We start from the raw sequence: 24177 nt of genomic DNA on the forward strand, positions 1-24177 counted from the left end.
TGGTTCAGATAAAAAAGTAAATAACAACACCTATTTATCCATACAGACAAATTTATCCGGACACGACTTGATAGAAAATTTGGTAAACAGCCCCTTAGAGAACTTTGTTTTTAAAGATATAGCTTAATAAAGTATGACGTTATATTCTAGAGCGTCATTCATGCATAAAAAACTAGTTTTTAAGAGTTTTTATCAAATGTGTTATAATATAGTATAGATAGCGGGTACATTTAACCCACCCTATTTTTTAACATCAAATCAATATCGTGGTTTAATAAAGTATAATTAATTAAAATAGTCATTTTCGACTTGCGGTTTCATCTATTTGGCCATTTCTCTTCTAAATTTACCAAAATGTCACCAGGTGGATAAATATCAGATCCTCAATTTGTGGAAGAGTCAAAATGTAAAAAACGAAGTTTTTGAAATAAGGTCTGTAAGTGTAGAGACTAAATCTATAAAATAAATACGAGTCCCCAAAATAAACTTTTTTACAGTTCGATCATTCCGTAAATTACAGACTTGTCACTTGCGGATCTAGAGAGGTTTTAACTAATTTTTTATTATTATTAAAACTAGAGGGGGTATTCACGCAACGCAGCGAGATACATCTTGATTTTAATATTTTATTTTATTTTTTATCTCAGTCGATGTTATAATATGGTCTTATGTGAAATTGAAAAAATGACTGTTTTTATTTTTGAATAAAATATAAATTTAAAAAATATCATAAAAATTTGATAAAATTATATCGATATTAGTATTAAATTAACTATTTAAAATTCATCATTTTTTGTGTAATTTTTTAATTCAGATTTTTTAATTATAATTTAATTTAAGTTCAATAACAAAGTAATTTATATTTGGTTTAATAATATAATTTTCTTATAAAAATAATAATTAATTATTTTATTAGAACTCGATAATTATCTTATTATATTCTAGATTTTTTATATTTTAAAATGAGATATTTATCATGTATTTGATTATATTTATCTACAGCTAGTTACACGAACTCAAACATGAAACTTTAATAAGTTGTACTTATGCATAATTTATAATCTTGAATTTTAAATTATATATATCAATATACAGTAATTCATACATAAAAAATAGTTTTTATAAAATAATTTATAATATCTTATAGATATAAAATAGTAAAAAAAATACCCACCAACTTATAAAAATGGGGACACACGAACGCAGAAGCTTTCACAGACCACACAGTCTTCAAAAAACCCATCGATTGAATTCAGGAGACAAGATTATTCCACAATTTTAACGTTATTTATTACCATTATTCCTCTTCTTCTCCCTTCTCGAACTCGATTTCCTGCAGATTTTTCTGGGAATCATCACAAATTCTTCAAGAATTTTCCTCAACTTGGTGCTCTAAAAAAGGCAAGATATGACCTAACTTTCCTTTTATATTTGATATATGCTTTCCATTTCTGCTTTCTTCTTGGACTCTTTATGTCAATCTGTAGTCTCCGATTCTTATTGTTAATGATTTCGAGCTGTTCTTGAGGTAAAACAGAGTCAATTGTTGGGAATTTGTGTTGTGTAGATGTTTTGGAGTCAAATTTGGGTTTACTGGATCAGTTCTTGCTAATTGGGGATTGGGAGTTCAGATCAAGATTAGGGTTCTTCCTGTTTCACTTTTTGAGGGTGTTTTTATCTCTTCTTTCAATTCAGTTTAGGTTTTCAATCTGTTTTTCTATGTGGGTTTATGATGTTTGCTTAATAGTTGTTCTTCAGATACTTCATAATTTAGGGTTCTTGTTTAGATTTGTGAAAATTTGCTCCAAAAAGGTGAATTAAGCTGTTTCTTGAATCAGAATTGATATGATTAGTTGAGAGTTTTGAATTCAGTTCATCATCTAGGGTTCATCTTGTTTAGTTTTCTGAAAATTTCCTGCAAAAAGGTGAATTCACTCCAATTTATGCTGTTTTTCTGAATCAGAATTGATGATTAGTTGAGAATTATGAATTTGGTTCATCATCTAGGGTTCATCCTGTTTAGTTTTCATAAAATTTGCTGAAAAATGGTGGATTAAACTCCAATTTATGCTGTTTCTTGATCATAATTCTTCAAAATCTTGATCTTCTTTCCCAGGTTTTCATGGAATCTCCACAATCTGTTGTTTCACCATTCGAGACCTCCGCTGTGTATTCCCATCCCAGAAACCCGAATCTCGATCTGTTTACAAAAACTCCGGGTTTCCTAACGAAAGCAAACGAACTGTTTATCGGTGTTCTTGAGGTTTGCATTCATCAAGCTAGAGACATTCAGAACATCTGTATATACCATAAACAAGATGTTTATGCCAAGATTTGCTTCACTAGTAATCCCGAAAAGGCCGTGACCACTCAGACCGTCAACGGGGGCGGAAAAAATCCGATCTTTAACGAAACCCTCAAAATTAACGTCCCAACGGTCGATTCTTCGCTTAAATGCGAGATCTTTATGTTGAGCAGGGTGAGAAATTATCTTGAAGATCAGTTGTTAGGGTTTGCTTTGATCCCTTTATCTGAAATCTTGATCAAGAATGGGAAACTCGAAAAGGAGTTCACTTTATCGTCCACGGATCTTTTCCATTCCCCGGCGGGTTTCGTTGACTTATCTTTGTCGTACGCCGGAGCCTCACCGGATGTGATCGCCATCCCCCCGCCACCTGCCGCCAATGGAACTGTGACTGATTCAGAACCACTGAAATGTGACTCGAGTGAGTTCGACAGAATCGAGTTCCCGGATCCCAATTTAGCAAATGAAAACCATATGATGGTTTCTGAATATTTCGGTCTTAGCTCCGAAAGTTTGGTCTCGTCCGACACCGATGATCAAGTCGACGCACCCCATTTCGGCTTCTCGAATGCCATCGAGACACCAAAACCCGACTCTCCACCCACGAGCGTGTCCACTAACGGATCCGAATGTGCTTCGGCTCCCATTGTAACCACCAAATCTGCAAATCAAGAATATGATTCGCCTCTAAAGGAAAAACCCGCAGAAGACGGTGATGCCGAGAGGCGTTCTTTGGGCGGCGATCCGATAACGAAGAACGTGGTGGTGGTGAACATCAAGCCCGAACAGGAGGTGGTTCAGCAAGATTTTGTGGATTTATATATGAAGAGTATGCAACAGTTTACGGAATCGCTGGCTAAGATGAAGCTGCCGTTGGACGTGGAAAGGGAGCAGACCGATTCGGGAAACTCGAGCTCAGATCAGAAGATACCGACACCGAATAGCACACAGTCTCGAGTGTTTTACGGGAGTCGGGCTTTCTTCTAAAGCTTTCGGATCAGCGGGGCATGATTCACAGGTGACATTTAGAGATTTAGAATCAAAAGAACTGATGATTAATACTGCTTTAGTTTATGATGTTGTTTTAATGCATGTAATTATGGATCTTTATGTTTTAACACCTCTGTTTTTGAGATTTGAGTTTAGTTCTTGTTCTTCTATGGATGGTATTCATTATGAATAGTTGTGAATTTGAACATCTTCACATGTGAATTCTAGAGTTCCTTTCTCATTTTTACCACTTAAGGATAAAATCAACATCAATATGATACTTAACCAACATGTTAACTACTCGATTACGATAAATTGGATCGGATTTTGTAGAATGCTTTACTGGACTTGAGTTTATAGAACCTAACAATTTTACGTCTAGTGTTACAATAAGATGTTAAGGGGTTGTTTGTTTATCTCTTAATATTTCATTAAAAGGCAACATCCGAATCATTAATAGGTGAATCTTGTTTGGCAAAAAAAAAAAAGTTTGCCTCTTAATGTTTCTAAAACCTTCCGAATGATTTTGTATACTAAGTCTCCCTTAACCATTAAGCGCTCTGATTTCATTGTAAACAATTACTAAACAATTATATTTCATTTTGCATTATATCATGAAAGCCTCTTAATCATTCTGACCACTTAATCATTCTGCACCAAACCATTCAGCAACTGCCAAACAATTAAGTGTGATATATCTGGACGTTCTAACAATTTTTTGTTTATTTCTGATTTTGGTTTTTTTTAACGACGCACACATTTTGTCGTGGGATACTCGTCTCAAAAAAACGTTGTTAGGACATTAGAAAACGTCTATCAATTTATTGCAACACTTTTACGAAGACTAGTAAGTTTTTTATTTCAAAAGTGTCATATCAATAGTGTAATATAACAGACTAATAAGCGTTTCAATTCGAAAGTATTCCGAAAAAGTTGTTAGGATGTCCATAAACGTCCTATCAATTTATTATTATACTTTCACATAAGACGTTGAATTGTTTAACTCTTTATACTCGAGGCGTAAAATTGTTTGATTTTACAGAAGTTCTATAAAACAGTATTCCAAGACATTTAGGGGCTGTTTGGTTCGGTCTAAAGAATGAAAATGACAGAGAATAAAAATGGGAATGAGTTTTGATTCTCCCAATTTAACCAGGAATGAAAATTTGGGCTTCTGGAAGAATGAACTCATTATATTATAAAGGGCTAAATGCATGAAATAGCAACCTATTTTCATAAATTTTCTTATTATAGCATTCTACTTTTGTTTTTCTTTATTACAACAATGTACTTTCAAATTATTTTTTATTAAGGCATTGTACTTTAAAAAATCTACCCATAATAGCAATGGGTAACCTGTTACCTTTTAAACCGGTTAACCCTTTGACTTTTTTGTTTGTGTGACTTTAATGAGGTGATGTAGATGTCACATCATTTTGATGACTTAACTAAAATTAAAATAAAAACCTATTTCAAATTATTATTAGTGATTTTCATTTTTCATTGCTATGATCTAAAAAAAAATTATTTTTTTTACTTTTTCTTATTAAGTTGCATTCAAATTAAATATTCTTAGAGTAAAATATTTAATAAATAAATATGAAACATTATTTTCGAGATATATTTTGTTTGTAAAAAAAGTAATTTTTCCTATTTCATGTTGTTCAAATAAATACATATCTTTTAAAGTTCTCTTTAAAATATTAACGAAATAAATTGTTATCTACAATTTTTTAATATTGTTATATTAATAAATAATTCAAAAAAGTCTAATTAATTTAATATATTTATATGTCAAGTACAAAGTTTTTGAACAAATATAATATATTCTTTAAAAGATAATATTTTTTGGTAAAAAATGAACAATTCTTTTTTTCTTTTTTTCAAAAAATGCATATTTTTTAAAAATGTTAGCGAGATAAGTTGTGTTCTACTAGTTTTATTGATATTGGTATATTAATGAATAATTTAGAATTTTTTTAATTCATTTAATACATTTATTAAATAACATCTAAAATATCTAAATATTAAAAGTAAAAATACAGTGTTTAATAAGAACTAGTAGATGCTATAATAAAATAATTTTGAAAGTACAATGATGTAGTAAGAAAGTCACATCACTATAGTACATGTGGACAGCCTATGTGGACAATGAGGTGTCATGGAAACCTAGTATAATGAGTAAATTTAAATCAAAARGTTACCCAATGCTATAATGGGTAAATTTTTCAAAGTACAATGTCTTAATAAAAAATAGTTTGAAAGTACATTGCTGTAATAAGAAAAACTGAAAGTACAATGCTATAATAAAAAAATTTATGAAAGTAGATTGCTATTTTGTGCATTTTTCCCTATTATAAAAAACCAAACTGTTTCTTTTATTTCTATTCCCATTGATTATTGTTTAATACTTCTAACCAAACACCCCCTTAGATATATTTGACGTTCTATAAAGACTGCTTTTGTTTATAACGTTGTACGTGTAACTTGGTTCCAAACCATGCTTTCATATCTAACGGGATTCATACACAACCTTATAAACGGAACCACAAGTTAAAGATACTGATGGGTTTCTGTTCCGTCGAGTTACATATGTACGATCGATCGAGATTTTAGTGATATGGATGTTACATAATCATGAGCTGAATGATGTTGTTTTAGTTTCACTGAGTGGATTAAGATGTTTAGTTGCTTGTGTTGTCAATAATAATGTAATCACAGCTGCATTGATTAAGTTGTATGGTGAAGTGAATCAATCATGTATTTAATTCACTTTATGGGCCTACATTCACATATGAATGTGTCATTGGTAAAGTGGAGTTTTAGTTTCTTGATTCAAACTCATTTTGATGATGGTTAGTTGGTAACTTGGTATGGTCTAATTAAATCAGCATTACAGACGTTATTTGTTAACAAATTACATAACGTTATTTGTTAACAAATAACGTCATGTAATGTTTGTTATGAATAAACCGCCGTTCACATAAGTGAAATGGCGTTTCAGATATTTTCGTCGTAAGTAAACCGTCTCTTTTTGAAAACCTTCTGATCAGTGTTTTGGGGATTGGGTTTTCTATCAAATGTCGAGATTGGTTTTTTTTTTTCACCAAACGAGCTTAATATTGCAATATATCTGGGTTGGAGATGCGATCTGCGATATGAGATGTATGCAGAGATCTGTGTTACTATAGTTACTCTCGTAATACTTTTGTCCAAAGCATCATAAAACAGTGAAATGGAATGTAAGCAGACATGTGATAGAAAATACTTAGAGGCCCTTCACCAAAACACTTATTCGGTAAGCGTTTGTCGTAAGATTCAACACTGTCACTACCTTATGGGGGAAGTTCTTAGTTAATAAAAACGACATTGTATGCAATAATAAGCGTTAACCGAGTAAAAGTCATCATTCTCACTTATCGAGTAAGACTCTGGTCCTTGCCATTGCTCTTACTGGGTACGATTTTCGGTTCTTATGTTATACATTCGATAAGATAACATGACTTGGTAAATGTTTACCGGATAAGCGTTTGATATTTTTATCCAAATATGAGAGAAGAGTAGAAAGGAAAACAACTTAGATTTGTGATATTGAAATTTTAAAAGGTTAAATATTGCTTATTACAAAAACCATAAGGGTATATCATGAAAGTTTTATAAAACTTAGGGGTGTAAAATGTAAAAAATAGAAAATGAATAAAATGCGGTGAACGTGGATCGAACACGTGACCTTCAGATCTTCAGTCTGACGCTCTCCCAACTGAGCTATCCCCGCTTGTTGTTTTCAATTCACAATAAATAAACCTTAAATAAATTTAATTTAATTATATTAATCAATTTAGAAATTTTGTAATATTTATTTTTTCCAAATTTGAAGATTTGTTCATCTTTTCCCTTTTTTCTATATTTTAGAGGAGAGTTTAACGTAGCTGTTAGAGCAAATTTTTTTTAAAACTTAAAAATTTGTTGTTTGCCAATTGCTGAATTGTTTGGTACAGAATGATTAAAAAGCTCTCATGATATAGTGCAAAATGAAATATAATTGTTTGATAATTGTTTACAATGAAATTATGACGCTGAACGGTTAAGAGAGATCCATGATACAAAATTATTCAAGAGTTTTTAGAACCATTAAGAGGCAGATTTTTTTTTGTCAAACAAGATTCACCTTTTAACGATTCATAGACTGTTTCTTAATAAAACTATAGAAAGGTAAACAAACAACCCCTCAAATAACATAGTTGTTCGCGATACTCTAATCATATTCCATTAACGTCCTTTAAGAATATTCAACCACACACATGATCGAACCGTGTCTATATTTGCAAATTTAACAAAAAAAAATGATTTCATTCGTGACGAGCGGATCAAACCGTGCCTATATCTTTTAGAGTTCCATATCAGTTAGATTTAAACCAGTTTTTTTCTCAATATATGTTATAACTTCTCTTTTCTACTAAATAACTCTTTTGGAGAGTCATGTAATGATGTTTCACATATATTCTCACATGGTATCAAAGACAATGTCTACCACTTTAGGGACTCGACACTCTGGACAACTCTGAACAATCCATGCCCATCTAGCCTTCGTTGGAGTACACATCAGCTAGACTTAGACCATTTCTTCTAAATATACATTGGACGGTTGGAAGCTCCTTTTTTTCCTTTCTCGGTAGCTCTTTTTTGAAAAGTAATCTAACAGGGTTTCACATATTTTCGCAGATCGGGACCTCAAGTAGTTTAAGGGACATATAAAGTAATGAAGATTGAGTCAACTTATTAAGTTGAATCCATCTCTAATCATTCACACTTTTCATAAATCAAACGAAAAACCGAAAGTACATACTCAGAAACAAAGATCGGAGTACCGGCAACTTCGCCAGAAATTACAACAAAATAACGAAAGAAAAATATCAAGAAACCCGAAAGAGAAACACAAATTATTCATCCTCTATTCTAACACCCCTCATTCGAAAAGATGCACAACAACACATCGAAAGTGGAACAAAGAAACACATTGATGCCCGAAACCCTACGGTCAATGAAGAAATCAAAACTTGCCATAAAAATTCCCTTTTTAAGTATATGGATCGTTTCAAGAATCCGCAGACTAAATCGCGTTAAAGATGCCGCTCGTGTTGTATACTAAAGAGGGTTATCTACGAAAATAACGGTTCCTCCTAAAGTTACCTTCTTTCATGTATGCGAATCTTGAAAACTTTCTATGCAGCAATCCCTGAAAAGGATTCATCAATAAACAAGTGAGATTCGAGATATTGTATGCGAGTCTTGAGAACTTTCTTGGATTAACAAGCGGAATCAGTTTATTCATCGTGAAGAGATGCGATGAATGTAGGCGAATCTTGAAAACTTTCTTGGATTTGCAAGCAGAATCAAGATTCTGTATGCAAATCTTGAGAACGTTCTTGGATTAACAAGCATGATCAATTTATTCATCGTGAATGGATGAGATGAATGTATAGAAATCTTGGAAATATTCTTGAATTGATGAGCAGAATCAGTTTATTCATCTTGAAGAAATGAGATGAATGTATGCAAATCTTGAAAAGATTCTTGGATCAACAAGCAGAATCACTTCATTCATCTTGAAGAAAAGAGAGCAAATCTTGGAAAGATTCTTGTATCAAGAAGCCGAATCACTTCATTCATCTTGAAGAAATGAGATGAATGTAAGCAAATCTTGAAAAACATTCTTCAATTCACAAGCAGAATCAATTTATTCATTGTGAATAGACGAGATGAATGTATGCAAACCTTGAAAACATTATTGGATTAACAAGCAGAATCAATTTATGCATCTATTTCAAGTATATTGAAGATAAGAGACAAGATGAATGTAAAGATTAGGAATCATATATGCATACCCCTATTAGTTTGTCTATTTGCAATGTTATAGTTCCCAACATAGCCCTCCGAACTTCGGCCTGCACCATCTTCTGAACCGTCAAGCCCGTAACCGAACGAACCTGAACCATCTAGCTCATTAGACGAAGCCTGCCAAGTCGGGTCACCATACATCGAACCGCCACGATACAAATTACCATAAGACCCTTCATGACCTCCATTGTTTCTTCCAATCCCACCACCTCCAATCCCATAACTATTTTCTGCACCCCCTAAACCTCCTATACTTCCACTATTGTAGCCCGAAGAACTCACCCCAGATATCGGTGAAGAACCCCAATTCGGTCCATTTCCAAACACCCCAAAACCGCCATTTCCTGAACCCAAATACGCACCCGACCCAGCCGGGCTCGTGAGCCCACCGTTTCCCCAAACGTTTCGGTTCGACGAACCTATAAACGACTCATTTCTGACATTACTTTGATTGTATCCGATAGGAGTGATGTACCGGTTTGAGTTCCCACCAAAATACGGGCTTAAAACGCGCCCATACCCCATGTTATTAGAGGTCCCTCCGAACCCACTCGGGCTAATCGGCTCCAGGTTCATGCCCATCCCGTAACCAGATGAACCAAATGGTGAGAACCCAGTTCGGCCACCAGCAATTGGACTGAACCGGCTGTCGGTTCTACCTCCATAGCCTCCAATCGGGCTCATATTATAGCCTTGAGGGTAGTTAGTGGCAAGAAACGGATTGGGTCTGGTTAACCCGTAGCTATATCCAACCAACGGGCTCCGGCTGGACCCGGGTGATAACTCTTTTGGGACGGCCCGTTTGACCTCCACCATTTTACCGTTGAGTTCATGAAAGGTCTTATGCAGAACCCTATCTACAGCTTCCTCTGAATCGAAAGTGATGAATCCGAAACCTCTTGGCCTTTGGGTGTTGTGATCATACATCACCACCACATCTGTAATGGCACCAAACTGTTCAAAGTATTTCTTGAAGTCGTTTTCGGTGACGGTGGATGCTAAACCTCCAACGAATATCTTCTTTGTACGGCCACCAGGAGCCGCCGGTGATCCTTGGATTCCGCCATTGTTTCTATTCGGTACGTGGTGGTCTTCCCTCGGAACCGCCTTCTTTGCTTCAACCTGCACATGGAACCACGTTAGATTACTCTCCAAAAGAGCCCTTGGGAAGAGAATGGAGATTCCAACATATATATAAAGAAGAAATGGTCCACGTCTGTCTAATATGGGACCCTAACACGCTCCCTCCAACATAAGCTAGACGGGCATAGATGGCCCTAGGGTTTATACTCCCTAAAGTGTTAGACTTTGCTCTGATACCATGTAAAATATATGGAATCCCATCAGATTACTCTCCAAAAGAGCCTTTAGGATGCATTTGATATCAAGACATGTAAAGACAACTAGTTGTTCAGCGTTCGATAAGACATAACTGGACAGGATAGAACAAATAAAATGACCAATTTACGCCTACTGAATTACATAAATTAATCAAAATATGGAAATTGTATAAAAATAATATTTTGAGGACGGTAAAAGTGAAGTTTAAAGATCATAAAATACAGAAATAAAATTTAAAGAATGAATAAAATATAAAGATGAAGACGTATTTGATGCTTTAAAAGAGAATTAGCTTTTATTTTGAAATTATCGGTAAAACATAAGTCTGTTCCACCTAATTCTAGTCCTGTTAAACTTGGAACAGTATCCCTGTTCTGTTCTGTCCTTTCAAGTGTACCAAACGTACCCTTAAGGAGAGAAGAAGGTTCCAACATATTTTGAAGAAATGTGGTTCAAGTATAGCCGATGTGGGACTCTAACACATCCTCTCAATGGGGGTTAGACAGACACAATTTGTCCCCAAGTGGGGCTAGACAAGTACAGAATGTCGATAGGGGGCTAGATGGTTAATGGGGCTAAACAAGTAGAGATTATCCCAAATTGTCAAGTATTAGACATGCTCTGATACCATGAAAGAAAGAATTACCAATGGATGTACCAACATATATAAAGGACAACTGTTTCAAGTCTAGCTGATGCGAGACTCTAAACACTACAAATTGTTCATGATAACAAACCTAAATTCAATTACTTCTATCGCATTGAAATCATGTACATTAGGGGTTATTAGGAGAAACAACTTACGGTCCGACCATCGATCATATGCTTCTCCATTACAACTCTTTCAGCAACAGCAGGATCAGCGAAAACCACAAACCCAAATCCACGAGCACGACCAGTGATTCGATCCCTCATGATCACAGCCTCAACCACTTCACCATAACTAGCAAAATACTCCTTCAACCGACCCTCATCCGTCTCCCACGATATCCCACCAATAAACAGCTTCCCGAAATCAGACTCCATCTTCTCCATAACCCCATGTTGAATTGCCATGAAAATCGAATACAATCCCAACTAACAATCAAGTTGAATACTAACCCAAAACACCCAAATTGAACTACAAACAAAGAAACAAAAGCAAAAAGACATCACAATCCATATAACAAAATTCAAAACTTTATAACCCTATCAGATACATAGATTTCATGCAATCCAGCAGAAATGAACACAATTCTCCATATGAACAGATGAAAATGCGAGTGAAAAATTACCTTATCTTGAGGAGAATTAGGGGAAATCGAGTAGAAAACAGTGATCGGATTAGTATGAAAGTATTCAGGAAGTGGAATCGGATCCCTCAAACATCATCAATCTCGAGTAGATTTCAGATTCCTATAAAACCCAGAAATTGAAATAGATCATGGAATCGATTAAGCGAAAGAAAGAAGGACAGAAATGGGGTTTTGATTAGAGAAACAGAAACAGAGCTCACCATTAATGGGGGATGAATGAATTGAAGAAAGATTAGATAGGGAGAAGAGGAAGAGGGTAAGATCTATGCAGAACAGGGGTCATCCTCCACACTCTCTTTCTTGGCCAAAGGTAAATGGGTATTTTCATTTTCATTTTTATTTTTATTTTTATTTCTATTTTTATTTTTTAATTAATTAATTAATAAATTAAAAAAAGAAAAAGAAAATCTTGGTTATTCCTCCACTTGTTGTTTGTGTATAAAAATGAAAAGAAAATGGAATTTGTAGCTGGGAATGATGGGAATAGTATAAATTAATAGAAAGTGGCTCATGGCTCATGGCTCATGGCTCATGGCTCATATGGCTCATGGCTCATGGGGATGGTGTAAGAATATTTGGAGGAGATGACAGGAAATGATGAGCTTTTCAATCTTGGATTTTTAATTTATTAAAATAATAAAAAAAACCAATTCTACTTTAATTATATTTTTGGGTATTGTTCAATTTTGATCCCTGACGTTTTCATATTTGGATTTGGTGCTTTACGTTTGTTAATTCTGATGTTTTAGAAGTATCTGTTTCAGCATCTATGAATGCTCAAAGTTTCATATATGTAGATAGTTTTTAAGAAAAGACAAATTGTATGAAAAAATAACGTACTTTAACTTGATTCATATTTTGTGTAACGTAATTTTAAAAGTTCTATTTTGGTACCTAAGATGTAAAATTTTAAACATTTAAGTACTCGGGTAACTAGTTGAAGCATTATCCGGTTACCATACTGATGTGATATCCAACTATGTATTAGGATATCTATGCTGATATCACTCGTCACATCAGCATGATAACCAATTAATGTTTCAACCGGTTATCCGGGTATTTAAATGTTTAAAACTTTACATGCAATTTGCCCTTCAAGAAAACTGGATTGTGACTCTTCTATTACATCATGGAAAAGTCCATTCCAACGGTTTTGGTTTCTTAGTCTGACGGTTGTTAACTTTTTTCGTAAATTTCAACTAAACGAGGGGTGTTTTAGTAAAAAAAAAATTCATTGTATTTTTAAATTTTAATTGTAGAACAAAAAAGGAAAGAAAAATGGAAAGGACAAACAATCCCCTCCATCTCCCCTTCTTTAGATCAACACCAAATATATAATATGTTTTATATAAAATTAAGAAAATAATGAAAATGACTAAAATACCCTTTATTTAATTGGATTTTACGTAAAAGTTAATGACCATTGGATGGAGAGAACAAAACTGTTAGGAATTGACAAACGTGAGGGACTAAATCCGAGTTTTTTAAGTTTAAAGATGATATTTATTGAAAATTTTAAACGTTAGAGACCAAAATTAAACTTTACTCTATGTTTTATTTATAATTTTTTGCATTAAATCTTATACACCCTTGTTTAACCATTCATGTATTCTCATTATTTTTATCAAACTTTTCCTTTTCTTTTCTTGAGATTTTAGAAATTAACTGATAAACTAGAGGGTTGGTTGAAAAATTAACTGTTGGTTAATACAATAAGTGATGACTCGTATGTTAGTTAAGAAATTATGAACAGTTTGGTGCAAAATGATTAAATGGTCAGAATGATTAAGAGACTCTCATTATATAGTTCAAAATGAAATATAATTGTTTGACAATTGTTTATAACGAAATTAAGACACTGAATAGTTGGGGGGGGGGGGGGGATAATACAAAATTATTCAGAGATTTTAAAACCATTAAGAGGCATACTGTTTTTTTTGCCAAACAAGATTCACATTTTAATGATTCAGATAATGCCTCTTAATGAAGGTAAACAAACAACCCCTTAAACTTGTTTAATCAAGACTAACTGATAAGTTAAAAAGATAATGTAAAAAAAAATAAAAAAAATACAAGGATGGTGATTGAAAAGGGTAAAAAAAAACCCATTGTAAGTTAGTTTATAGTTAATCAAACGAGTTTTTTATTTAATAAACTTAACGGGGTGTTTGGGATTGCTGATTTGAAACAAATTTTTTTTTTTTTTACAAAAGTTCTTATCAACTTGTTATAAGTTAGAATGATTTAACTTCTTCACAAAACTTTTTATACAGTTTGGCATCGGATAAACTGTTTATCCAAACACTCAAAAATGTTTATTACCGGTATCACACCGAAATAAATCAATAAGTTGTTTTTATAAGCAATCCCAAACACCCCCTAAATATAAGTTATCTTATAATTACCAAACATAACCTAAGTCCGTTTTTTTTTACCCCTTTTGGATAGAGATAACGTCCACGACTCTCATACAATCTGCCCTCCAAACTGAAACAAAATATGTTGTCTTCAGATCTCATGTATGCTCTTTCTCCCACCAATCAGATGAGTCATATCATCACTTTATTGATATAATACTAAATAATATAATAACGTGTATTTAAATAACTGATAAGATTGAAAAAAGAGATGAAATTTGAAACAACAGATTTTTATTTATTTAAAACCCTTTATTTTTATACCCACCTTGGTTTGATTTGTAGTTCAATATTTATTAAACAATAATAAGGGATGAGTTCACGTGAGACCACTTTTTTCATATTTGAAACTTCACTGCAAAACGCTGTGAAGCTGTGAAGGTAAAAAAAGTCGAACCTTCACAACAAAAACACCATGAAGGTTATCTTCACAGCGTTTTGCTGTAAAGTTTCAAATGTAAAAAAATAGTCTTACGGATCTCACGAAAACATACTAGTCTCACACGATCCCAATAGCTTTGAAATTTTGACATTTATCTGTTTATAAAGATATGATTACTGCTTCTTTAAAGCATCTTCAACAAATTCTCTGTAATTTTTTAAAATAAAAAAATAAAAGTCAGATATTCTTGTAATATTTACATTTAGTTTTTAACAAATTCTTTATTATAGAGATTTTAATATCTATTATATTATTAACATATTCTATATATTTATATTCTCAATACATTTTTCAAAAAAGAATTTAAAAGAAGTAATAATAATTTAATCTGATTGATGATAATAAATAAAAATAATTAATTTATCTCTTCACACATCAAGTTTTAGAGAATTTTCAAAACAGAGAATTTGTTGAAGCAAAATAAAGAACAAAAACCTCATTTTCTCTATCTAAAAAAAATTGGTTGAAGATGCTCTTAGAGGTCGTTTACTAAACGTTTACTTGGTAAGTGCTTACCGGATAAATTTCCTTATCGGATGAACATGACAAGGGCAAATAATCTTACCGGGTAAGAGCGATGAGAAAGATAGAGTTTTACCTGGTAAGTGAAGATTATGATTCTTACCCAGGTAAACGCTTACCCGGTAAATCGTTGCATTCAATACGTTTTGATGTACTAAAATCTTACTCATCAAAATTAATTATAGTATTGACTCATATAGATAAACACTTACCGGGTAAGCATTTGGTTAAACAACCCATTAGTAAACAGTATACAACAAGGTCAAACATTGGACCATTTATTGGTTAATGTATTTGTACTATACATAAAAAATACGATATCTCAACCACAAAGATGATATCTGATTGGTTTGAGCTTGAACTTCAAAGATCAAAAGTGTATGGAGGTCTCAAGTTCAAATCCAAGGAGGAATAAAAATCCCCTTATGGCTACGAAGATTCAAACGCAGTGACTCCGGGCTATCCGTACAGCAGATGATATAAATATCCAGGTTAATAAAAAAAAACACAATATCTCATGATTATGACCTCTTAATTATTTCACAAATCCAGTATCTAAACATTAATAGTGTAGTAAAAAGGTTTATAAATTATAATGATTTAGAATCATTATAAATATCTCACAATTTATTATCTAAAAATAATTAAAATTTCCGAAAAATACAGGACAATTTTCGTTATCTAGAAATTTTATTTGTAGAAAAAATAGCGTTGTATTTTTAAAAATTTATAATATATATATAGGTTCATTTAAGGGAGAACTGATTAGTTTGTATTAACCGTGAGATCTATTGTGAACCACTCTTTCAAGATATTTAAGGACAAGGATATTTCCTAAATAAGCATAAAAAGTAATATAGTAATTCTATTTTTGACGACTAATCAAAATATTTAATTAAACTTTTTAGAAGTAAATATTTAATTAAAATTAGTTACCTAATATATATCGTATTTTAAAGACATTTGTGAATCAAAATGTATCATAGCGATAACATTCACAATATTTCACGTGTATCATAATGTATTTTTTTTGTTTTATGAAATGTATCATAGTGTGTATTTTTGTAATTTTCATTGCTTTACAAAGGGTATCATATTGTGCATCTTGTATGTATATCTGAGTATCACAGGGAACATCGTTTGTAGGTATCACATTGTGTATCTTGTGTTTACATAAGGTTAATCGGAATAAGATTCACTGAATAAGATTCGTCGGAGAGAGGAAAGAGGAGAGATGAGAGAGGGTATTTATAAAATCCCTAAAATGCTCCTAATTAATATTTTAAGTTGAAATAACAAAATTATTAATTTCCTAATTTAACCTCTGATTTGTGGTTGAGATTAAATCTCACAGTTATCACAAACAAAATAGTTCTCATTTGATTAGGCCCCTATACACACACACACACTATATTATAAAACATTTAACCAAAACTCTTAAAAATCATTTTTTATGTATTAAGTATTGTTTATTGATAAATATTACTTAAAATTGTTATTACAACTAAATTGTGCGTATATACAACTTATTAAAGTTTCATGTTTGAATTCGTGTAACTAACTGCAGATAAACATAATTAAATACTGGATAGTTATCTTATTTTAAATATAAAAAATCTAAAATATATTTAAGATAATCATTGAATTTTAACAAAATATTAATTATTATCTTTATTAAAAATATATATTATTAAACCAAAAATAGATGACTTCATTATTAAATCTAAATTAAATTATAATAAAAATTTTAATCAAAAAAATTACAAAAAGGAAGAACTTTTAAATATTTAATTTGATACTAAAATCGATACATCTCAAAATTTTATAATACCTTCAAATTTATATTTTATTCAAAAAATAAAAAAATTATCGTATTTCAGTACCACATAAAATCGTATTATAACATCGATGGAAACAGAATAAAACAAAACATTAAATTGAGATGTATTTCACTGCATTGCGCGAACACCTTTCTAATATATATATATATATTTATATATATATATATATATATATATACACACACTATTATAAAGCATTTGACAAAAGCTTTTAAAAATCATTTTTTATGCATTAATTACTGTTTATTGATGCATATTACTTAAAATTTAAGATTATAAGTAAATTTGTATAAGTACAACTTATTAAAGCTTTGAATTCGTATAACTAACTGCGGATAAACATAATCAAATAGAGGATAAACATCTCATTTTATAAAAATAAAAAATCTAAAATATAATTAGGATAATTATTGAGTTCTAACAAAATAATTAATTATTATATTTATAAAAAAATATATTATTAAACCAAATATAAATTACTTTGTTATTAAACCTAAATTAAATTATAATATAAAAATTAAATTAAAAAATTACACAAAAAATAAGAAATTTTAAATAGTTAATTTGATTCAAATATCGATATATTTTTGTCAAATTTTTATGATATCTTTAATTTTATATTTTATTCAAAAATATAAATATTATCGCTTTTTCAAAATCACATAAGACCATATTATAACATCGACTGAGATAGAAAATAAAACGAAATATTAAAATCAAGATGTATCTCGTTGTATTACGCGAGTATCATTCTAATATATATATAATTATCTGATAGCTATTTATTTAAAACTAAAAATCTGTAAGATATATATTTTTATAACTAAAATGATGTTTTCAGCTTTTAAAAGATCAGGATTGTCCTTCATGGTAGGGTTAGCTTGGACCAAGACAACTTTTGTCCCTCTTGTGTGGCACGAATAATATCTCTAGACGTCTAATAAAGATACAGTTTAAACGCGTGAAAAGCTTAATGATTAATAAAAGATATTCAGATCTATGAGTTCTATGTACATTCACAAATCAAGAAAATACAGATCGGAGATAAGGACAACGACACTTTCCATTTCTCGTGTTAAATCCAGACATCCAAGACAAAAACCACTGAGGGGTTTAGGAGCTTTAAATGGTATCTAAAACTCTAACACTTTAACCACTTTTCAATTAATCTGTTTTTCATCAGAGATTTTCGATATCTCTAATACCTCTCGAACTGCCCTTCTGATTTACTAGCACCTAAACACAAAATGTAACTCATTAACAATCATTTGACGATTATTGGATTGACGTGTTGGAGCAGATATCACTGAGGCACAAAGCTAGAAGATCCAGTGGAATTCAACATTTCATTAACTGTTTTGGGTTGGGGTGGGGTGGGGTGGGGTGGGGTGGGGGATAACAACTGGACTACCTTATTCCATATGGATCTGGTTAGGGTTATAAGTAATTTCGTTGTGTATAAGACTCCTTAACCCAGTAGTTACTGCAACGGCTTTGGTAACGTTGTGGAAACTCGTTCTTGATTCCTTGATCATGGGAAGAGATGAGAAATGCTTGAAACTGTATTTAGCACTCGAATATGACCACAAGTGAAAAAATGATGTCCCCATTGTCGAAAAGAAGTGTGTTATCTGGTATGCATGATTTTCAAACTGTTTGCAAACAATAAAACAAACTAGAGGAACTTTCAGTAGCCATTCTCCTTCAAAAATAGAATATATTTGATCTGGTACATACCGATGTATATGGTCCTATGAAAACTAGGACACTCGTCGTCAGGAACCTTCTTTTGATCATTAGGGAACCGTCGTTGACCATCAACCCACCATGTATAGTAATCATATGGCAAAAAAGAGAAACTAAAAAACATGTAACAACAGCTATATCGTATGACCATCAAAGCATCATTGCATCATTGTCGTTTAACCAACGTATCACCATCAAATTTTGTATGCTAGAAGGGAGAGGGGAGGCGGAGCCGACTGCGGTGGCAGAGAGAGGAGGCAAAGGGTTCGAGTATGGGTGTTTCAAGGGTATTTTTGGAAGAAAAAAAAATCAAAAAGAGTGGTAGAGTTCTATTTCTTATACTTGGCACATTGTATCCCATTTTGGCAATTTATTCATTGTTATAGGTTCTCAAATTTCCTTATTATTAGGTTCAAAATGGGTTGTGTTGAACAACAAATATTTTTTCTTGTGTCTAAATTATGAAATTAATAAAATAAATAATTTCTTTAAATATAATTACAAAAACTAAGATTTAACAATTTAGGGGCTGTTTGACAGTTGTTGAATGATTTGGTGCAGAATGATTAAGTGGTCAGAATTATTAGGAGGCTCTCATGATATAGTGAAAAATGAAATATAATTGTTTGGTAATTGTTTATAATGAAATTAGGGTGCTTAATGATTAAAGGAGACCCATGATACAAGACTATTAAGAGGATTTTAGAACCATTAAGAGACATATTTTTTTTGCCAAACAAGATTCACCTCTTAATGATTTAGAGTTTGCCTCTTAATGGAACTATTAAGAGGTAAACAAACAACCCCTTAGTCAGATCATAACATTATTTCCTAACCACAAGGGTGGTATCCGATTGGTTTGAGCTTGAGCTCCAAAGATCAAAAGTGCCTGAAGGTCTCAGGTTCGAATCCAAACAGAAATCAAAATCCCCTTATGGTCACATAGGGCAAAATGCGATGACTCTGAGCTACTCATGAAATAGATGGTCGCCTTAAGATTAATCGGCTTGCATAACAGGTTGGATATCCATGTTAATAGAAAAAAAAAAAAAAAACATTCTTTGCTTTGGTTTTAGCAAAAGCTTTGCTAGATTACCCCTTTTAGAATCCTATCTCATGAACCTGTTATTGCTATGCATTGAGGGCATATCGGTAATTCCACCAGGCAGTAACAACAATTGAACTGGTGTTTGCATTCTGAGCCCACAACCAGAACTGACATTTCTGCAAATCTGAGGTGAAAGTGTGAAACTGTTCATCTGAAACATGCTATTCACATATATCCAGAAAAGGAAAGCAAGATAAGAGAACAAATTGATAAAAATTAATAAAATCTAATTTCACTTTTTAGTCATTTTTTTATTGCATTATCATTCAAGTTAACGGGTATACATTACTCATTTCCGTAGCCCGATTTTCAGACTAAAAAAAAAAAGAAAAAATAATCGTTATGCAAATTTATGTAATTTTCTCGTCGGATGAACATGAGAAGAGTCAAGAATCTTACCGAATAAGAGCGATGAGAAGGATGAGGAGTCTTACCCAGTAAGTGAGGATCACGACTCTTACCCAGGTAAGTGTTTACCCAGTAAATTGTTGCATTTGATATGTTTTGATGTACTAAAATCTTACGCATCAAAATAAATTATAGTGTTGACTCATATTGGTAAGCGCTTATCGGGTAAGCATTTGGGTAAACGGCCCCTAAGTGAACTTGGTTGGGCAAGAGTGACTATTTTGGTCAATTTCCTAAAAACAAATACAGCATCAGAAAAGATGCATACAATCAACTTTTTCAGTATCTAGATTAACAGTAAATTCCAACATACATTTTTATAGGTCAAAAGTTCAATCCTCATCGAAGAAGAAAAATGTATGCAAGTTTTGTTGTATATATAAAGATTATATATACTTCAAAAAAGTTGAAACCTTTATAGAGTTTTACGGTTAGCTAGACTTTGACCTATTCTCCTCGATATATGTTGGAACCTCTGGTTCTCTCTTCGATGGCTCTTTTGAGATATATTGTGTTTGTTTGGTTTATAATTGTTAAGGGTCATACATCAACTAGACTTGGCCCATTTCTTCTCTGTATATGTTAGAACCTCCTTTCTCTCCTCGATGCCTCTTTTGGAAAGTAATCTAATGGGATTCACATATTCTCACATGGTATCAAAATTAAGTTCTAGGGATGGCCCCCATTAAATTTTTTTCCTCATTTATATAGGTTAAAAATATATTTTTTTAACTTTATACCATAGTTTCTCCGGTAATTTTCTACCTGTACCCCCACCAACCAGAAAAATACCTCGAAATCAACCAAAAACCCAAAGTAGCCTATCCCGGATCCGGCACCGCTCTAGGGACTCAACACTCCAGAGCAATTTGTACCCAATCTAGCTCCCTCATTCGTCTTTCCCCGTCTCAATATTCTCGGGGACAGTCTGTGCCCGTTTAACCTCCGTTGGAGGGGCAATAGTAGAGTCTCATGTTCGCTAGATTTGGACCTATTATCCTCGATATTTGTTGGAACCTTCCTTTCTCTCCTCAAATTATGAGAATATGTGGAACCCATTAGATTACTCTCTAAAAAATCATCGAGGATAGAAGAGAAAGTCTAGCCGACATGAACTCTAACAAAAACAATTGTACGTTGAAAATATCAATCATTTATTACCAGAAATCTGTCATATAATACATTGCTAAAGATTACCATCTAAAACTTACAAGCTTTGGCGTAGGTTGTTGCATTGATTGGATTCATTGCCATGCACAAGAAGCAACCAAATCACGATCCATCCAGCCAAGAAACAGAGCCCCATCTCGTTCTTCAAATCTATACTTTTCAGAGTAGTTCGCAAGCAAAGCCTTGATGGTGCCATTCACATATGAATTTAGAGGGTATGCTTTGAATCCAGCCATAGTAAACCGAGACCTCCATTTCCCAAGAAGTTCATGTCTTTCCACCCTCTCGGCCTCCTCACACGCTATAATGTTCACTATATCACGAGCAAGACAATGCTGTTCGACGTTAATTCGCTCTTGATGATCCCTAGGAAGAGTCACGTCGATTGATTCAAAGATCGCTGTATAATAGTTGAGCGTTTCCTGGAACCTGTGAAAGAATGGGGCGGTATTCACGTTGGATTCTTGTTCAACGAGTGTTACAACTTTGGGAGACAAGCTCTTGACGAGTCTCAACAGTCGGTCTCTGTGATTCCGAGGATCCACGCTCTCATCTGGCATGTGATGAAGCATAAATGCGAAATTAACAGCCAACGGTTCTCCAGGCTGAATACCAAGATGTTCAACCTCAATCTCGGAACCAAAGACTGTCACACCATGAAACTCAAATGGGATGTTACAAGATTCAGCAAGATCCGCTAGCCGTTGACCAATGATACTAACTCCTCCACCTCTAGCATGCGCACTTGTGCTATCGTCAACACCTGTGATCCGAAGCTTAGGAGGTCCACCAGGCCGAGAAGCAAGAGCCTTGATTAGGGTCACCCATTGACTACCATGACCGATCTGAAAATCAATTATATGGATTCTGGATTCGTTCTTCATTGCTTCAGCAATCGCTCCATTGGCGGCCAAAAACCCAAATTTGAAATAAGGGCAGGCATCATAGAGTAAACGCATATAAGAAAGGAGGTCACCACCGGTTGGTTCTTTGCACCTTAGACCTTTGTAGATAGAGCTGCCCGAAGAAGATAATCTTGCAACCAGCCCTTCCAACATGTAAGCTCCTAATCTACGTGATGGATCACCAGAAACCGACACCATCGGGCGTAACTCCGACATCAACCAGTTGGCGGTTATTGATTCGTTTTCTGCTACTGATTTAGCACACGCAAGAAGCAATTCTTTGAAGTCCCCTCTAGATATCATCTCTGTTATTGTTTTAGAAGCTGTTTGATTAGTTCCACACCAAGAAGAAGGAACATCATAAGATCCCATAGAATCTTGATCGGTTCCTAGCATAGCGCTCTCTAGTTCTCTCAGCCTGTACTCTAGATCTTCGGTATTATCTGCAAAACCAACCCTACTTACATGTGCGGCGTAAGTATAGTCGGGTGAATGATATATGTCTGGCCGGTAGGAGTGAGAATCTGGTTGTGAAATGGGGCTGCCATTTGAGGAGAAACTGGCTGTAGAAGAAGAGTAGTTACCAAATTCAGGTGTCTGAACGGAAAAACGACCTCCTTGGTCTATCTCAGCTGAGTATAGATTCCGATCCATCTTTTCAGCAGGATTCCGGTAATGATTCTGTTTGGATGCCTGCATAGAGAATCGATTTCCTCTTTTTTGATTCCAGGAATATCTCTACCTTCGGAATTCAGCTGTTTGATAACAAATCAAAGGTCCTTCGTACAATTATACGATCCCTAGTCATGTTGATTCATTGAGGATCCTACACACAAATATAGAAGAATTGAGCTTATATTATTACTTTTTGATTCCTAAAAACAATTCAGGACATAAAAGTGCAATCAAAACCCTAATCATGAAATTTCGTGATTCAGACGAACAAATATCGCATATAAACCAAATTCACGATAATCAATTCGAACAAAAACAACGATTCAAGTAAGTAAACAAGAACACAAACCAGAATTTCGCTAACTAAACAGGAATTAAACTTCTTCAAACACTCGTCGTTTGTCCTTTATCACCAATTACAAAAACACCAAAAACCGTTTCTAAATCGAGATCAAGCAGAAGTTGAAGATTAACATACCTTTTCTGTGACGCAAATGCTGTTGGATTCTTGTTTTCTAGGGTTTGGATCAATTTGGATATGGATATGAAGCTGTGGATATGGTGAGTCGATGCGGTGAAGCTGCAGAATCGTAGTGCAAATGGTGGAAGTATCTATTGCTTCTATGACACCTTCTGATAGACTGCTCTGCTATTTATAGTAAAGAATTTTCTCATTAAGTAACAGTAACATAATTTATTTTAAGAAATAGAGTAAATTCTACATTTGGTCCCTATAGTTTGTCAAAAATAACACTTTTGTTTCTAAAGTTCCAAAATTACAAGATGGTCATTGTGGTTTACATGAATATTCGTATTTGGTCCCTTAATCTAACTATCATTAAAAAAAACTCCGTTAAATAAACGGTATTTCGTAACATCTAAGACAAACGACCCATATATTGTTTGTTTTATCCACACTTGGACTTACGGTTTTAAAAGCCGTCTGATAGAGAATGCATCCAATACCTTATAAAAAACCATAGTTCCCCTCCCCAACCAGTATTGGGATTTACACGTTTTCATCATTTTGTCGATTTTTTATTGTCTTTTACCCAATCAAAATTGATTTTATGATTTTGTTCTTTGTGGTTTTTGATTTGGTAAAAGACAAAAA

At 33.2% G+C, this 24177-nt stretch overlaps 3 protein-coding genes and 1 non-coding gene across 4 annotated transcripts; 1 reads left to right on the forward strand and 3 right to left on the reverse strand.

Annotated features, from left to right (window-relative positions):
* Positions 1-1238: 1238 nt before the first annotated feature.
* On the forward strand, positions 1239-3517 carry LOC112514900. Its single transcript, XM_025121532.1, has 2 exons — positions 1239-1401; positions 2117-3517. The coding sequence occupies exon 2, from the start codon at positions 2123-2125 to the stop codon at positions 3290-3292; it is 1170 nt and encodes a 389-aa protein (XP_024977300.1). The 5' UTR covers positions 1239-1401; positions 2117-2122; the 3' UTR covers positions 3293-3517.
* Positions 3518-6997: 3480 nt separating this feature from the next.
* Positions 6998-7070, reverse strand: TRNAF-GAA. The gene has a single exon. It is a non-coding gene; the product is annotated as a tRNA-Phe (tRNA).
* Positions 7071-8337: 1267 nt separating this feature from the next.
* On the reverse strand, positions 8338-11866 carry LOC112514512 (heterogeneous nuclear ribonucleoprotein 1-like). The gene is made up of 4 exons (XM_025121023.1): positions 11809-11866; positions 11339-11654; positions 9181-10315; positions 8338-8531 (listed from the first exon to the last, which is right to left on the reverse strand). The coding sequence occupies exons 2-4, from the start codon at positions 11588-11590 to the stop codon at positions 8518-8520; spliced, it is 1401 nt and encodes a 466-aa protein (XP_024976791.1). The 5' UTR covers positions 11591-11654; positions 11809-11866; the 3' UTR covers positions 8338-8517.
* Positions 11867-21446: 9580 nt separating this feature from the next.
* On the reverse strand, positions 21447-23688 carry LOC112514311 (scarecrow-like protein 21). Its single transcript, XM_025120702.1, has 2 exons — positions 23542-23688; positions 21447-23214 (listed from the first exon to the last, which is right to left on the reverse strand). The coding sequence occupies exon 2, from the start codon at positions 23085-23087 to the stop codon at positions 21558-21560; it is 1530 nt and encodes a 509-aa protein (XP_024976470.1). The 5' UTR covers positions 23088-23214; positions 23542-23688; the 3' UTR covers positions 21447-21557.
* Between the last annotated feature and the right edge of the window lie 489 nt (positions 23689-24177).

The sequence above is a fragment of the Cynara cardunculus genome (genome assembly GCF_001531365.2).
Source record: "Cynara cardunculus var. scolymus isolate 2C chromosome LG 6, CcrdV1, whole genome shotgun sequence".
Lineage (NCBI taxonomy): Eukaryota > Viridiplantae > Streptophyta > Magnoliopsida > Asterales > Asteraceae > Cynara > Cynara cardunculus.

What these genes read in the sequence shown, in the direction of transcription:
- LOC112514900 (XM_025121532.1), top strand. Translation starts at nt 2,123, where the DNA reads ATGGAATCTCCACAATCTGTTGTTTCACCATTCGAGACCTCCGCTGTG.
- LOC112514512 (XM_025121023.1), bottom strand. Translation starts at nt 11,590, where the DNA reads ATGGCAATTCAACATGGGGTTATGGAGAAGATGGAGTCTGATTTCGGG. An exon ending in ATATGATCGATGGTCGGACC is followed by an intron (nt 10,316 to 11,338) that starts GTAAGTTGTTTC and finishes TTCCATGTGCAG; the next exon opens with GTTGAAGCAAAGAAGGCGGT.
- LOC112514311 (XM_025120702.1), bottom strand. Translation starts at nt 23,087, where the DNA reads ATGCAGGCATCCAAACAGAATCATTACCGGAATCCTGCTGAAAAGATG.